Source organism: Poecilia reticulata, linkage group LG23 (genome assembly GCF_000633615.1).
Source record: "Poecilia reticulata strain Guanapo linkage group LG23, Guppy_female_1.0+MT, whole genome shotgun sequence".
Classification (NCBI taxonomy): Eukaryota; Metazoa; Chordata; class Actinopteri; order Cyprinodontiformes; family Poeciliidae; genus Poecilia; species Poecilia reticulata.
In genome coordinates, this window is record NC_024353.1 from 16,702,352 (window position 1) to 16,720,818 (window position 18,467).

General features: G+C 39.5%; 1 protein-coding gene across 1 annotated transcript; it reads right to left on the reverse strand.

The window, feature by feature from the left end:
• Window positions 1-528: 528 nt before the first annotated feature.
• Window positions 529-11,068, reverse strand: mapk11 (mitogen-activated protein kinase 11). Its single transcript, XM_017302695.1, has 12 exons — window positions 11,033-11,068; window positions 10,177-10,350; window positions 10,027-10,085; window positions 9,742-9,853; window positions 9,379-9,408; window positions 6,909-6,956; window positions 6,710-6,824; window positions 6,555-6,626; window positions 5,678-5,757; window positions 5,440-5,518; window positions 5,106-5,279; window positions 529-4,112 (listed from the first exon to the last, which is right to left on the reverse strand). Exons 1-12 carry the CDS (start codon window positions 11,066-11,068, stop codon window positions 4,039-4,041), a joined length of 1,053 nt encoding a protein of 350 aa, XP_017158184.1. The 3' UTR covers window positions 529-4,038.
• Between the last annotated feature and the right edge of the window lie 7,399 nt (window positions 11,069-18,467).

Sequence of the window (18,467 nt, forward strand, 5' to 3'; positions counted from 1 at the left end):
ATTTTCTATTTTATGAAATTTAGGAATCTGCCAAGTTTTTGAAAATTTCTTTGTTTTGTTATATATGTTTTTTATGAGGGCTGCACAGTGGCGCAGTTGGTAGAGCTGTTGCCTTGCAGCAAGAAGGTTCTGGGTTCGATTCCCGGCCCCAGTCTTTCTGCATGGAGTCTCCATGTTCTCCCTGTGCATGGTGGGTTTTCTCTGGGTACTCCAGTTTCCTCCCACAGTCCAAAAACATGACTGTCAGGTTAATTGGCCTCTCCAAATTGTCCCTAGGTGTGAGTGTGTGTGCATGGTTGTTTGTCCTGTGTGTCTCTGTGTTGCCCTGCAACAGGCTGGTGACCTCACCTCTCGCCCGGAACGTTAGCTGGAGATGGGCACCAGCAACCCTCCTGACCCCACTGAGGGACAAGGGTGTAAGAAAATGGATGGATGGATGTTTTTTATGAAAGGTTTCCCACTGTAACACTTTCTTGAAACTTTAACTTACATTGACCAACAATAAATTTAACTCTGGACTTTTAAGAACACATTTTCTTTAATAATACAGCCAGAATACATAAAAATCACTGAAAATATTTGGTGCAAAAAAAAAAACTTTAGTATTTATTCTGTTGAAGCTTGAACTTCCATAACTATCTGTTGATAAAAGAGCTGACATTCCTTGCAGTGATCTGAAACCCAAACAACTGAATCACATGCCAACATGTATTCAAAGTCACCACTAACTTTTAACAAACATACGTACAGTAAACATATACATTCAGTATGTAGCTGTTATTCAAGTTCACCACAGATACATTAACATAAACACATCATGTTTAAACATTCAGACTTTTAGTACTCAGACGGAGACCGTTTCGATTTACTAGGACAATAGTCTCAATATTTTTCATCCTGTGTTAATGGACAACTTGCTGAAAATGCTACATGAAAGCAAAAGAAATAATTATAAATAAAAAAAACCTTTAAAAAAAAAAACATTTTGGACTGTACTTGTAAACATATGCTCTTTGTGCTGCTAATTTAGCATTATGTAAATGAGTGAATTTAACCAAAAGCACAGTTTGATTTTGTGCATTTGGATAAAAAACAAAATGGTAAATTACAGATTTCTAGATTACAGAAATGCCTGAAATTCTAAAACTGTAATGCTTCTAGTTACATTACAACAGATTTAAACCCAATGAGCTAACAAAGCTAATACTAGAAAAATGCTAGCATTTTAGCTAGCCTGTTGGGCAACGTGATCGGGGTCTTATAAACAAATTCATTAGCATTAGCTTCTGTAAAAATCTTACCCAAACTTGATCTAAATTAATACAATTAACAATTTTTTTTTAATTAACATAGATCTGTTCTAGGCACGGGCCAGTCATTGGTATCAAGGTGTATCAAATATTTCATTTTCAAGCTGCTAAAAGTTTCTCCCATTCTGTTTTAAAGTTTTTTATAATGATATGAAAAGATGGTGTCATCATAATGTCACTAGTTTTATTCAGATTGCATTATTTCAGTCAGCTCGGTCAGCTGGCTGAAATAAAACTAATGTACTTCACAAGGAAAACACATCTGGTAATTTGGAAATACTTACAGTTGTGGATAGTTGGGGTAGAGTGGAAAGTAAGGCAGCACCAGCCATCACTCTTTTTAGAACCATTTTAAACAATAAATTTACAAGCAGGATGTCCGGCTGGCCACCTGACTCATCTGATTCATTTACCACATATTTGTTCTACATTTTAAAAATAGTCTGTTTACCAAAAACAATAAGTACATGCTGTATTATACTACTGTAATAATCAATATGCCGTGTTATTTTGTTTGTAGTATTTCGATTGTACTTTGATCGCTGGCATGTAGCAACTAGATAATGATATGAATTTTTATTTCTGGAATCCACTGGAATTTTATTTTAGGAATCCACAATATATATCGGTTTACATGCTGATGTTGGTCATTTTTAACATGATCTGATAAGTGAAACTGGGTCGATATTAATGACTGATTTTATTTCCATCTTGTTTGTGTTCCAGAAGCAGGAGGTTGGTCATGTGGGATCTGTTTGGTTATGTGAATGTGATGCGTCGCACGATTATAGGACGTTTCCATATTGTTTCAATCCTTACTAAATATCATTGTTTATATATTGAACATTTTAAACAGAGAGACACTGTGGTATTTTTATGTTTGTGATGTAGAAGAGGGTGAATCTCATACCAGCCCATGCCTAGCACACTCTAGAAGGACCCTAAAATATTGTAATCTTCCACCTGCTTTAGAAACCTCACGTATTTCAGTGTAGCCATTCGTTTTTGTGAACAAACGGTCCGAACAAAACTCCAGTGTGCAGCAAGACACGGACGACGCGCTGTGACGATGTGCACATGCACCGACTACACGCGTCTCATGCATTTCAACTGAGGGTTTGCATCAGATGATGTCGGGCAAAAACGTTGCGCTAAGGATGAAAGACAGAGACGGAACTAAACAAAGCCGACAATGCTCTGACCCTGGCTAGACTCTATTTTCTTTTAAGACCTTCTTTTAGACCTGGAGAGCACAAACAGAGCTTTATAGTGGCCATAAACAGCCAGAACGTTGCGTTGTTTGATTGATCCCCACATTATATGAGACTCCTGTACTTTATTGGATAGATACGGACTGAGGCTGTTTGCAGAATTTAACATTAATCAATGTAAACTCACAAACGGGCAGCAAACCAAGGAGCCTGAAGCAGAGCAGCCAAAGCTAACAGGTGATAAAACAATCAGCCGCCAGCAGGACGTGTATGAGAGCGAGGTTCCAGAGTAAACACACACCTGCAGCGCTGTCACACTCTTCCAGCTTTGGCATATATTCATTACCTTGCTAATAACAGCACAGTTGGTGTTCAGGTGTAAATAGGCAGGAGAGATGAAGCAGTAGTTTGTTTGACTGGACAAGTTGAAAATTCTGCTATTGTGCATTATAAACAGAGAGAGATTACAATACAGTACCAGTTATAAGACACGACTGTAAAATGAGAATAAATCATGCTTCAGTGTAACGCAGGCGACCTTTAACCTTCTGGGTCCTTCTACTTGTTCTTTGTGGGCTTTTTTATTATTATTATTATTTTGTTTAGAAAAACCTGTTTGTTAGTGCAGCCTGTGTTACACATGACCTTACCTTTAAAGTCAAATGTCACAAACTGTGTTCCTTCTAATATTTGTGTTGCCATTGACTACCATTCGAACTCCATGTTTAGAACACACTACCAATGAAATCTGAGATTAGTTGGAGTTTAGTTTCTATTCTCCCTGGTGTTGAAATTCCTTCATAATTTTCTTGTTGTGTAAAATCGATCAATTTCATAAACAGATTTGGGGGAAAAAAACAACTGTGGGTTTTTTTCCCTTAAAAATTTGAGACATTTAATCACTAAAATAGACATTTAAGGGGTTAAAATTCCAAAACCTTTGTAACTATTATTACATGATGATAATTGAAGTTATAAATGGCAATAATATTTTAAAAAAAAGGTTTGTTCATGAAATGTCTCTGTCATTTTCTAAACGTAGTTGGTGCCGAACCAAACAAAGGAACTCCAGAAGGTCAAAGATGAATCCCATAAATGAAAGCACTAGGTTCATGGAACTGATGGGTGGTATGTCCCTGACGTTGCTTTGGAAATCCTAGTGTGCGTATTTATACCTTTGTCTTTACCGTTCTCTCAGCCTGTAAGCACAAATCTGCAACCCAAAGTTCCTCCCCCCACCAATCCTTTCGGCACCCAAACGGTTCCTCATTTCACCATCCGTCAGCAAAAATGTAACAGGAAGCGACTTTCTGCAGCAGAGATGTCCTTTTTAACACCATCCCAATCACGATCCCTGCGGCCGGAATGTTTGTGCGTCTGGTCCCCATGTAGACCGCCGTTGCCCTTTTCACGTCAAAAACAATCAAACACAATTAATGTTGCTTTTCTCCATGGTCTGTTTTGCATCCAGTGAGTGTGTGGTTGTTGGTCTGGGTGGCGGTGGAGCAGAGGGGGCCTTACTGCTCCACCTGGAGGCTGTCTGTCTTACTGCCCGACGCCTTAAAGCTGCTCACCTCTTCAAACACCAGCTCTACAGACACACAGGAGCAGAGGGGGTGGGGGAGAACACGTTAGGAAATAATGGTGAGGGTTTTAGGTGCAGACATGTGCAGTCATTTTGTTTGCATGTCAAACGTTTTGTCACATTACAGCCACAAACTGCAGTTGAGACATCTAACAACTTTCTTTTAACCATGACATTCTCCTTGGCCCGCCTCCAGAAATGCCAGAGTGCGACATACTGACCACTGACTACTGCTACTCTCACTCAAAGGGTGGCGCCAACGTCACACCACCAGGTCACAAGGAGAAGAAGAAAATCAACAGAAACGCTTGTTCGCACGAAACACAGCCTGGATCATTTTCACTTTGTTTTCTTATGTCACACAACATCGCAGTAAAACAAGATGGAGGTTTGTGGTCTTAACATGACAAAATGTGAAAAACTTCAAGGGGTGTGAAAATATTTGCAAATAAATTGCAAAGCTAGAGGAGGGATATTATGTATTTTCCAGGCCTGTGAAGCAATTTTAGAGCACATTCAAGTAACTGTTACCTTCAGCTGTTATGAAAAGTCAGAAAACATCAAAAACAACTTCCAACACATTTGTCATGTCTGACTGCTGGAAATTGGTGTCTGTCTCTTTAAGAAGCTTATATCCTTTCCGACACTCGTCACTACAATGCTTCTCAATAATGCTGTTTACAGCCATTCTTAGGAGCTCAGCAGGTCCGCAGTTCCACCAGGTGTTTGCTAATTGCTGCTGCCGCTAGTCTAGAGGAACTGTGGGGCAGGGGCGGGAGCTCGGCTGGGAACTGAGCTCCACAGTGGAGCTTTGGGTAAAGAGGCGGTGCATTGCATGAACAGGCATTAGGGCACACCTGAATGGTTGCCATGGGAGATTCAAGGATTCCTCAAAATGAACGAATGAATCAAAGCAACCTCCATGTGCTTTATGAGCGATTTTGTATAATACTGACTTTAATTTCAGGTCTGAATTCGTAAAAAGCACAAAGCTGTCACCTTTCCACTCCTCCAGAGTCCGGTCCTTGCTCTCCAGCGTTTGGTCGTAAGGCGGAGCCTCCGGCTCGTCGTCTGGGTCGTGGTACTGCGAGAAGTAAGGGTGGGCCAGGGCCTCGCTGGCCGAGATCCGCTCATCACAATCCAGAACCAGCATGCGCTTCAGCAGGTCGATGGCTGCCAGGGTGACAGGAACAGGAAGGTAAGTGGAGGAGGGTTTGGCCGCGGCACACTGACGGTACGGACAGAGCAGCTGGTGTCACAGAAATCAGATCAGGCTCTCAATGGTTTTCTAACAAGCTGAGAATGTTGGATAAATTAATCTGAGGTGCATCACCAAGAGGGTTTGCTCCCCTGAAGATCTTTTCCATGTCTTGTTGGGGCATGAAGGGAAGAGACTGGATGTACTTCTGGGCCTGCAAACAGAGAGCAGCGGTCATCACTCCCACATACCGACTGGTCAATCAGCGACTCTGTGAACCGAATGTCTGATCACTCAGATCACACTGCTGTGGATGAAAATAGCAGCACAGAGGTTTTATTTCCCCGTCTGCTCCTGGTCGGTTCGTACTCACGTGTTCGGAGCAGATCTTCTTCAGCAGGTCCGGTGTCGGGGTGCCAACCACCTCCATGATTCTCTTCAGCTGGTCGATATCTAACGGCAGGAGGAGTTAAAGGGTTTCCTGTTTCTGCTTTCTGTCAACTTACAGGTTTCAGATCAAACAACTTGTATTTATAGACAGAAAAAACGTTTTCAAATGATGATTTCACATATCAAGGTAAAAAAAGAGGATTTTAACCAACCTTTCAATAGAAAAATTGATTCTTGAATCAAAGTCGTGACCTTGAAATTCAAAATGAAATTGCTAAAGACTTGCATCTATGCAGTTATAGCACATATGGCAGACATATTCCTTAAGACTTTCTTAAGAGCCATCCCAATAATCTGGGAATATTTACAATGGTTGGAAATGGAAAATCGGCACAGAAACGGGCATAAAAGTCATGCTGTGTGAACTAGACGTTGGATGTTGTGGGTTCTTGTTTGACCTCCTGTTCTAGAATGTCATCAGATCTTTTAGCCAACCTCGGGTTCCCATAATGGATCTGTTTAAGTGATTCCTTGAGGAAATAGTTTTACACGGTGCAGCCTGAGTCTTGGTAGCATATTGACACAAACTGCAGACTGCTTTTTTTAGGCATTGCAAGTTACCCAACACTCAAAGATCAGACGATATAATTAAATTTAGCTCAGTTCTTTGGCTCTGAATAGGAAACTCTAGATAATTCAGCCTTTTGTTGTCGCTATTCATTCCACGTAGTAGCAGAGCTCCGGTTCTGAAAGAGCAAGGATTGTAATGCAAATCCGTGAGAGATCTCTGCGCCTCAGAGAGGTGATGGGAGATTCCTGCGAAGTAGAAAGAGGACTCATGCCAAGACGGTAAAGGATACAGTCACTGCCGGGGAACAAGACTTTTCCTTTCAGCAGTTCTCCCATGATACAGCCCACAGACCAGATATCAACTGGAACAGAAACCAAAGATCTTCAGTCAAGCCGTCTTCAAAGAGTTCACTTCCTGAATGTCCGCTGTGTCAGAACTGCTCACCATTCTGGTTGTAGTGCATCCAGTTCAGCATGATCTCTGGTGCTCGGTACCAACGTGTCGCCACATATCCTGTCATCTCATCGTCCGTCTGTCTGGCCAGTCCAAAGTCAAGTATCTGTTGGGAATAGAAGAAGGTTTCCTTTACGGTCCACTGAGGCTCCAGTAGAAGTTGCAGCGTTGACGTGAATGTGGATCTTACCCTGAGCTCACAGTCTTCGTTCACGGCCACGTTACTTGGCTTGAGGTCCTAAAAAGGGACATTAAAACACCAGTAAATATCAGTAAATTAAAAACAAATAAAGTCATAATGGGATGAAGATGCTGATTTAGATTAAATATAGAGTGTACCCTGAATAATATATATAGGAATACATGAGACCAAACACGCATAGCTCATTATTTTAATGGTTCAAACACCAAATACACCTTAACATGCATTAATACGCATATGGATGGATATTAGTATGTATTAATATGCATAATTTGTTAGCTGCCTTTGTGCTACGGCAGAAACTAACATCTCCAGTTTCCTTAGTGCCTCTCTAGGCGTGTCAGTCAATCAGCAGCAAGGAAAACACATGGCACTCTTGGATTGGCTGAATTCTTAAAATCAGCCAATAGGTATTTCTGCTTCTAAAGTTGATGTGTCTTTTAACTGTTTAGGTGAATTTTCCAGGAATAATTTGGAGTTTCGTTCCACAGAAAAATATGTTAATCAGCAAATCCTGAAAAACTGAACCATGAATAGACAGAGGTCCAGTATATCTAACATGTCATATAAAGAGGACTCATTCCTTATTATGATTCATAAACTGCTCAGGGTTGATTTGCAAATTTGTGTTAATGTTTTGTTCCAACATCTCACAAATAACAACATGTATCTAGGCCTGTCACAATAATCAATAACTCAATTAATTCCAAGATAAATTAAAACAAACTCAATAATTTCCATTGGCATGATTTATTGTTTATCTCTTTTTTTCCTCTCAATCTACCAAAAACTGGAAGATAAAAGTCTTCAGTTTGGTGCTTAACTAGCTCTTTTTTGAAGGACAATTTTGTTTACAAAGACGTCAACATTTATTTTATTTGTTATTTTGCTTATTTATTTTGGCTATTTAAAATGTCTTCCAGTTCCAGTGTTAAGTGTTCATTAGTGCTCTTGCAAATTATCACTTAAAAATGGTCTCAAGACAACAATATTATCGTTTATCGCAATAACTTCTGGAACAATTTATTCTCCAGCTGAATTTATTGTGACTGGCCTACATGTATCAGTTGGTAGTTTAGTATTTCTAATGAATTATGGATTCTATTTCACATTGACTTTAATTGACCTTTTTTTTCTTTAGATTTCACCTTCTTTCCATCAATGGGAGTTTTGGTTCCTGTTGGACCGAATGATTCTAACTAAAGCAGGAACTTGAACTCCTGATCAAATCCAAGCTACAAAGAGCAAACCGCTGCCAGTAGACATGAATAAATTCATATTTATAACCACATTTCCTTTTAGTAAAATATGAGTTTAACACAATTATCAAACACTGTTAAAGTAAAAATTTTTAAAAAGAAATGTAACTTTAATTATAACATCTAAAATATGTTCAGAAGCTCATTTTCCATGAATCACGAGGGAGAATAAACACAGAGTGAAGTAACTGCATGCCTGGCCCCATAAAGGCTGTTTACACAACCAATAAAAGCAACAGGAAATTTTACTCCTTGAGCTCATTTCTTGTGTCATAAATAGAGCAAATGCTACTGATTAGAAAAGAGGATATGATCATTTCAGAACAGATGATATGATCTAGGCCGGCATGTTGCCAGGATACCGCAACAAACTAAATATCTAATTAGGCAGGTTCTCATAATGCCAGGACAGTTTGGCCTGTGCATAGATGCAGGTATTCACTGAGCTTTGCTCAAGTTCTTACAGCCCTTCTTGAATGTTGTACATTTATTATTTTAATTGTGAGAATGTAGCAGAATAAAGACTCAACATTACCAGAAGAAAGCCTCAAAGTTAAGAGAGAAAAAAAAGTGTAATAAAAAATAAATCTTTTGATAGAGTTAATAAGAATCTGATGTGACCAGCTGGTCTAGTCCAAGGCTCTTTCTTCAAACAGACTCGGTCATTTCAACAATCATTTCAAAGTCCTGCTACTGATAAGAATTTGATGCTGATGTGTTAAAAGATGAAATGTTTCCTTTTCTGTAAAACAGATACCGAGGATAACTTCACATATTCATCATTCCTCATTTTAATTTGAAATTATTTTTTATGGACGCATTCTCATAATATTACTACTTAATTCTCCTAATATCTTTACTTTAATAACATTATGACTTTATTTTCGCTATGTTATGACTACTCTTGTATATTTATTACTTTATTTTCCTATTATTATGACTTAGATATTGTAATTAACTTTCTTTTAGCCTGGCCCTAATACTCCATTGTGCGTTATCATTCAGCCCCCGTTACTCGGACACCACCAAGGAAGGTTTGAGTGACTCCTAACCGTTTTCACTCACTTCACTGATACGTTTCCATCACATAAAATCTTGTCAGAAACACCGGAGCGGAGCAGACGGAGCGTCTGGTTCTACATTTAGACGTCTATCTTTTGAGTTTCCTCACCAAACCAGGACAAGAAGCAGGAACTCACCCGGTGGATCAGTCCAGCTGAATGGATGTACTGTTCAGCCGGCGGCGGGGTGGGGCAGGAGGGCACGGGAGAGAGGACATAAAGGAGGCAGAGGTCAGAGAGCAGCTCACCACATTAGTTTCTCCTTACAGGCAGACTGCTTTTGTCTTCGCCATGGTAACGGGCTGAGGCTGAATGGAGCGCCTCTCTACAGCTGCCTGTCTGAGCAGCTGGGCTTGTTCGGTTCCTCTAACCTCCACGCTACCTTCTAAGCAGAAATATAACTTCCTTCAACACAGAAACCTCAGTCTCTACTTCACTGCTGATGGACAACCAGTTAGCATCCTGACGATGTGTGGAGGAAACGTCTCTGTTCTCGGTTACCTTCAGGCCGCGGAGCAGCTGGTAAATTAGGAACTGCACATGCTCGTCCGACAGCCTCTGGAACTTGACGATGTTGTTGAGGTCTGCGCCCATCAAGTTGGTCACCAGGTAGCTGAAAAAGCAAAGATGGATAGGGGTGGGGGAATTTTCGATGCTGCCATAGCAACCGTCAGAGATCTCCGCAAGCCTTTAATCCCCCTCAGGTCAACCCCACGTTCATCCACATGCATAAAAGCTGCTCCACCTGAACAGCTTGTGGGAAATACCAAGTGAAAACGGATTTACAGCTCGTTGAAGTCTTCTAGTGTCCCCGCCGGCGTGAAGACATCCAGCAGCCCGATGACCTGCAGAGACACAAGCCGAGACATGGGTCTGTCTATCCGGATAGGGGTATTTTAACATTTTCTTCTTCTTCTTTTTTTTTTTTTCACTAACGTTCTCGTGTTTCATGTGCTTGAGAAGCCGAAGTTCGCGGTACGAGCGGCGGCTGTGGATCAGAGACTGAAAAGGCCTGGAGAGTTTCTTCACCGCCACCTTCTGCCTGGAGACCACGTCATAAGCTGAGCTGGGAGGGAAGACAGACGCAAGAAGCTCTTTATTCAAATGATCCTTTCATTTATTATGGCAGAAAAAAGTAGCGGTAGTCTTCATGAATGTTTATGACTGTTGTCATGAAGTGTCATTCGGTAAATAATGACACTTTTAATGCAAATACTTAATACTTAATGGACTTTTAATGCAAGTTTTCACGTAATTTTTCTGAAAAGTGCCATTATTTAATGAATAATGCAAACTTGACACTTTTAATGCAACTTTTATTACAACTTTGCAATAAAATGTCATTACTTACAGAATTACACTTCATGACAACAGTCATAAACACTCATGAAGACTCCTCCATTCCCATGACAGGAGTCGTGTCATGTTTATGAAACAGCCCTTCAAATAAAGTGTCACCAAGAAACCTGTCCAAACCAACCAGGCCCTGTGTGAAAAAGTAACCACACCCCAAACGTAATGACTGCTGGTGGAAAGTGGGACAAAAGGGAAAAGCAAAACAGATCTGTAAGGGGATGAAGACTTTTTCACTGGCACCTGGAGGTAGAAAGAGGTTCCTGATGGGTGAACCTGGAATCAGCTGGAGCTGAGTGAGTCTGCGCTGGATCAGGTGGATAATGGGAGACAGGCGGGCGGAGGCAGACGGAGAGAAAGAGGATGTAACACTTTATTCAAGTGCTGCTGGTTTATTTTTTTTTCCCCACTTTCCTCTATTGAACTGAAAATGTCCGACCACGTAACAATCGCTAAGCCTCGCTGCAGCCGCCATTGTTGAGCCGATGTCTGTTCAAGCCTGCCAGCTTCGTTTTGACTCACAGTCAATACAGGCATCAGACAGGCAGGCAGGAAGGGAGGATGAGGGTTGAGAAACGCCAGCCAGCACGGCAGAAACAGAGCGAGAAGAAGTGAAACTTGTAAAATGTGATTATCTAAACAGAACTAAACAGAGACAGCAGGGGAGATGCTACGTCATTTCCCTTAAGAAAACAAAACAAAGCAAACAAAAAAGAGCTCATATAATTTTCTACAGTAACTTAAGATGGTCTGTAATGTGAACATGTTTGAATAAACAGCTGACTGTGGTCCTGAATCACCTGCTGCCAAGCCTGATGTCCACACAGAGTCCAGCCGGGACGTCCAGCCTGCTCCATCTGACACCAGCCAGGCCTCACAGACTCACACATACCTTTTTACTCTGCCAGCTTCCATACAAGGGCCTCAGCACTCCACTGTCAACACACACACACACACACACACACCCTCCCTCCCACACACTCACTCCACTATTAGAAGCCATTGATTTCTGATCTCCTCTTTTGTTTCAGCTTCATTTCAACATCCTCAGACTTCAAAATGGGACAGGAGGCGCAGGAGGAGCAGCTAATGTCTGCTGCAAAGAGAACTATTTTTAACCAGGCCTCCTCATCTGTGAAAATGATTGATTTAAATATATAAAGAAGAAAAAAACGCCGACCTGTTATCTAGAATCCGTGACATCACCAAATTTTCCACATTTAGACATCCATAAAAAGTCTTACATTCATGTAGCTGAAATTAAGACCTTAAAATGTCTTAAATTCATTAAAGACATTTTGAGTTGGCCTTAAACAAACCATAACAATCACAAGTCGTAAATAGTGTTGTGGGAGGAATAGTCTCTGCAGGTTTTTTCTCACAGGACTGTTCTATCAGGCATACGTTTGAGTCACATGCAGACTTCTTCATGTTGTTCTGTCAGGTTAAAATCTGCTAGTTCATCAATGGTTTCCTGGACAACTTGCCTCTGTTGCCAGCCCCTGCAAGGCTAGATGCATTCTGTGCAAAAAAGCTTGGCACTGCGAGGGTTAAAGCTGCAGAGAGCCATATGCCGTATGAGAAGCACAAAACTGCTGCCAAGAGCCACAAACAGCCACTAAAAGATCCCAGAAATTTCCTTGGTATATTTCTGCCATGATATGTGTCTTAACTTTTATTCATAATGGTCTTAAAAAGTCTTGAATTTGAAATCTGCATTAATTCTGTTAGCTACCTTCTGTTGTTGGTGACTCTAAATACCAGCAGTAAAGACAATCAAAGAAATTGAAATACATATATTAACACTTTTAACAATATCTGGAAAATATGAATGTGATACTATTGCTAAAAATTCTGCTGACAATTTCAATTTCCTGACTTTTTTTCCCTTATCATCACAGATCATATCCTCCATTTATATGAGCATCTCAATCTACAGCAGCTGTGATCGTTTAGGACGGAAACACTTGGCCAAAATACTGTGCTTTTACACAGCATGGATGACTGAAATATGTCCTATCAAATATTGGATTCTTTGTGATATTGCACATGTTGATATATTGACGACTATCATTCAACGTGTCATGCAACTGTAATCAAATGAGTGGATAGTATATATGTTTGGTGGACTCACCAAGGCAGAGTTCCAGCAAAAGCTAACAGAAAACTGCTTCAGCTAGCTAAAATGATTGAAAAATGTGCATAAAGAGTTAAATATGAGAACTGACTTTGAGACATTTAAAGATGGCTGAAAGAGTTTTTAAAATGCATTTTAGTGAGAACACAGAGAACACTTAAATAAATGGACAACATGGCTTAAAGAGTACGCTCATCAATAAATGAGGCGAGAAAGGGCCAAACTAATAAGGATGTTACTTTGTATTTTACATATTACCCTCTATATTAAAAATGAGGTTAAAATATTGATCTATTGAATATTGAGGAGAGGGAGGAGTTGGAAATGCTGCACAGTGCTAAAGTGGTAGACAGAACTGTACCAAGGCTAGCCTTGCTACTGCTAGTTCAGTTAGCTTAGCATACATGTAAAAACTTAGGAACAACTTCACCTCTAAACACATACACTGCATTTCATAACAGTCTTCTAAAGCAGGATGTGACAGTTATTTGAGTAACAAGAGCAACTATTTGTTAGAAATTCAGAGTGAGACCTGGAGTTAAATGTCAAGTTGGAGGGAAGAAATATTTTCGTCCATCTTCCATTTGGTTGATAAAAAGTGGTTGATAAAATTGATTATTGATCCTTTTATGCAAAATGTCACATAAAAAATATCTATTTGAACAACAACCTGGTTAAAGAATTACAAAGATTCTTTTATTCACATAAAAATGTGAATAAAAAGTTACCTTACAATGGAGCTTCTTCCAACTTGACCTTAAACACTTTTACTTAGGCTAAATTTGAGCACAAAGTATGAAAAAAGTCACATTCTCTAAATATTCTCGTTTGCTCAAATGGACATCCATAGATGATTAATATTTGGACAGATATCATATTTTCTGCACTCTCCAAACAGCAGCTTGAAACATTTATCTTTACGATTGCAACTTTTATGTCTTCTTCACGGCCCTGGTCCACCTGTCAATAAACCTCTACTGCAGTTATGTCATTAAAACTTCAAACAGGGTCAGAGAAAACTCTGAACTCATTTCTCAAACCAGTTTAGCATATGTTTAATCAATAATTGTGGCAAAAACATAATAAACAAAGCAATATACTGAATTAATAGCTACTCTCGTTCAAACCCAGTCTCTTTCTGTCTTAGTGTCTTCTGAGGAAAGTAAATATTCAGTGTGTTTACAGCTTGATGACATGAAGCTGAAAAGCTTGCAGTTCTTTAAAGTTTTTGTCTCGCATCTCATCAAAATTCGAGAAATGGCACATGTTTAATTATTAAGTGTGTTTTGTATTTATAACAATACTTCCTGTGGCACTCCAGGCTCTGTGCTTCTAAACTATCACTACAGCCAATTCTGCATTCTGTCATTTTATTCTTCACAGAGAAGAGGGAACATATTCTTCAGCTTTCGTTTCAGCGCGTTTTGTGAAATATCCACATCCTTGACCTGAGGTCAGCAGTTTTAAGCGGGTTTCGAGAACTACTTGTTACTTTATTTTGATAAGTAACAAGAGATGTAATGGTGCCCTTTAAGAAGCGGTACTTATGCTAACTCCCATCACTTCTACGTTTTGCACCCCCAACTCCCATCCCCCTTCCTGTGTTGGTCAGACCCTACCATGAGAAAATTGGTGACAAAGGCTAGAGATCAAAATTAGAAATGCAAAGAAGCTAGGGTAGAGTTCAATTATATCCCTGACACAATAGTGCTTCTCCCATATTTATTTGGACATGTGGGAAAATTCCACAGCAAGTACACTACAGCTTCCATCCACTGCAAACGCATTTAGACATATACTGAAATATTACAATAAATAATAAGCAATAACATTACTTAATCTCCTCATGAAAACTATGCAAACACTGGTGAAGACTCACTTTCCCCTCTGGACACCACATACTTGAAAATAAAAGTGAAACTGACAGCATGACCAATTTTCTGATTTATTGGGTTAATCTTATGACCCTTGAGGTCAGCATTAACATTTCCTTCCCATAGAGTCAACTGGCCCTTCAAAATGGAGAAAACAATACAGTGAAATAGTGATGTTACAGCTAAAGTAATGTACCCCACCTTTTATCCCAAAACACACGCACGCACGCACACGCATGCACACACACGCATGCACACGCATGCACGCATGCACACACACGCACACGCACACACACACACACACACACACGCACACAATTCAATCAGTAGCACATCAAAATGGACAAACATAAAGATGTTACAGGGCTTGATATTGAATAAGATCTGTCTAATTTTAACTCCACGTAGCATGTTTTTAAGTATGATAATATACACAATAAGATAGGGAGCTGTGGGAAGAATCTACAGTATGTCAACTACAGAGATTTAAGTGACACGACTCTAAAACCATTTAACCTAATTAGAGCTATGTCTAGGTTTTATCATACTCACATGAATTAAATAACATGTGAGCATGTGAAGCATTATTGTAACTGACTATCTTTGGCCGACATAGGTGGCAAAACTGTTTTAGCTAGCAAAAAGCGGTGGGATGGTGGAATAATCTAGCTAAAACCAATGACTGCTGAAAACAAAGGCATAAAGCAATAACATTACTTAATATCCTCACGAAGAGATTAAGTAAAAAAATTGGAAAACAGCTTTATTTATTACAATTAATTGGATTATTACCATATTTAAGGAGTTGGATAAAACTGGATAAAAGTTAGCTAAACTCCTGAACCATACATGGCTAAAAGAACTTATAAATTGATGCAATAAGCTGAAGACATTTAAAAGGGTATATAAGTTATTGGTTTGAAAAGATAACTCAAAGTAATAGATTAAAATATAATTGTGCAGTTTGAGGTTGGCTAAAACAATGTTAGCATGGCAAGCTAGCAAATGCTACAAATTGCTAACGCAGTGTTTCTCAACGCTGGTCCTCAACGCTGGTCCTCACCGCCCCCTGTCCTGCGTGTTTTAAGTATTTCCCTTCTGCCACACACCTGAATTGTATTTCTGGGTGATTAATATTCTTCTGCAGTACTGCAGTAATTTGAATTAGCTGTTCAAGAATAGAGGCACATCTAAAACATGCAGAGCAGGGGGGCGCTGAGGACCAGGGTTGAGCAACACTGTGCTAGCGTAGACCAACAGAACTGCCAACTTTTTGGATAAAGCTAAAGTATAAATCATTAAAATAGAGTAGCAAAAATAGAAACTGAAAAACAATTCTTAAAAGTACAAAAATACATTTAAACTTGTACATTTATGCAAGTTTAAATGTACAATGGAGTAAAAGAAAATTGAACAAAAAACTGTTTGATCTAACAATTAATGACAATTAAAATCTTGCAATAATAACTACAACTAGGATTATTAACATTGCTAAACTGCACGTGGTTAAAAAAAATGACACGTTAATCCAGAAACATATGATTGTGAATCTGAGAATAGCAAGATTTATTTTAATAATTCAGAAGCTTCTTGAGATTGTAATGGCATCTGTCCTGATGTCTGATAAAGACTAGAGTCTTTTTAATTGTTTAACGTTTTGTCACAGCCAAATGACTTTTGCTGCTACATAGATAGACAAATTGATCATACTCTTAAGATAAAGTCATAAAAACAAATTTCATCTTCTATAATTCAAGTGGTAAATCAAACTAATGACATCCTATTAGATATAGAAATATGCAAACATATGTAATATGGTCTGCTGGTTCCAGTAAGGACCGCCTGGGAGTCTGCAGTAAAACAAAAATGATTGAAAATGCTGAACTGACCACTAAACTGTATTATTTTCAGTGTTAATTCTATAATACTTTTATACTACATTTACTGTCGCTGGTAAATAAAACAGTCTTTGCAATTATAATCATCCTATTTTGTTACTGGAGAAGAAAAAACTTTATATCCCTTGCAATGGGCAGCAGTAGAGGTCACATGGTCACACTTGTATCAAGTCTAAAAACATATTTTGGGATTGTGTTCCCTGAATGCTAAACAGCCTTTGGCAACATATTATTTTTGTCCAAGAAGATCAGCTCCACACTGAGCAACCTTCTTCATTCTGCAACCTTGAGGACACAAAGACATGCTTGACGAGTTTGTGCTGTGAAAGAAATACTTCCAGAGACGGAGAAACTGCAGCAGAAGTCGTGATCCAGCCATACATTTTTAATCTGCTGCTATTTCTGAGCACAACTCTGAAAGCTGCAAGATGCAAAACACCGAAATTACGAAGCAAACAGATCAGATATGACAGACGGTATTTTTAGTGAAGTCATGCTAGCAGTTTGTGAGCTGATGGGATCAAAGCTGCTGTCTTAGCATGCAGCCACGGGTTTCGTTAGGTGTGGCCAAACAGCCTGAGTTTGTGTGTAATCTGACCCAATCCGTCATCCCACTCTGCGGAATCACAGGTCCTGTTACACTAATGAAACTACTCCATGAACCTCTTTGACAAAAAGAGGCCTTAAATTGGGACTGACAGGGTGAACCTGATTCAGTCCAGAGGATAGAATCACTTCTTGAAAAGAAGAGAGGAGAATCAAGAGCTAATGCCCACATATTGCTTAAACAATTACACATTGTTCACGTTACCAGCACGGATTTGAATGTGTTTTCTTTAAAAATCTAAATCTGAACAAATGTGGCATGCATTCATAATCAATCTCCAAAACTTATTGCTGAACTTTGACTGGGTCATTCTGACAGATTAAAGTAGACCTAGCCCATAATCCTAACTGGGTTTCAAGACTTTTTTAGCCTCTAACATGTTTTCATCCAGGATAGCGTTGTAGTTAGCTCCCTCCATCTTCCCATATGCTCTGAAGAGCTCCTCCCTCCCCGCTGAAGAAAAGCACCCCAACAAGATGCTGCTGCCACCATCATGTTTCACTGTGAAAATGACAAAAGTCCAGTAGTACGCCATTGTTGCGGTTTGCTGTGTTCTCTACAAGGCTTGCAGTAAGCATGCAAAAAGGTCTCACAGCGTTTTACAAAACGTTTTTCTTACATAAAAAGCCATTAATGTGAAGCTCAAAACTTTTTCTTATCCCATAATCAAATTTCCTTACTGGCTGGGATCTGGCCACCCCTATGGAACATTTCTGGGGACGCCACTGGCTTTATCACACCTTGGAGTTCTATCATTTTTTATGTATACTTTCTAAAAAAAAAAAAAAATAATTAAAAAAATTTTTTTTTATTCTTAAAACAAGAACATAAAATCTCCTTTTCTTCTTTAGGCAGTCTGCTGGTGTAGCTTAATGAACACAGTTCAAGGAGTATCACCACGACATATTGCCATGGCAACGACATACCACTAGCTAATGAAGTATTTGCCCAAATATGAAGCAACTGCGCGATTTTACAGGGCAGGAAACAAAGAGTGTGTGCAGGTGGCAAAGCAAAGAAAGTGCTGGATGATGATAATGATAATGATGATGATGATGATGATGATGATGGGAATGATGATGATGATGCAAGCAGCTGGATTCCTGGGTATCAGCCTGGCTGTGATGCTCAGGCGGGGACCTGCAGGGATGCAGCTGAAAATAAGAGGCTGTATGTTTGGGACCAGGAGGGAACTCCGGTTTCATTCTTTAAATCCGCTTCGTGCACTAACAGCTATTTATTGATCTTTGTTTGCGAGCAGTAATAGTTCACTCTTTCCTAAATTTTAAAGGAATAAAAGCAGAAAGTCCAGACCAAAGCTCATGTCTGCTGCATGACTTCCAGTAAACATTGTGGCG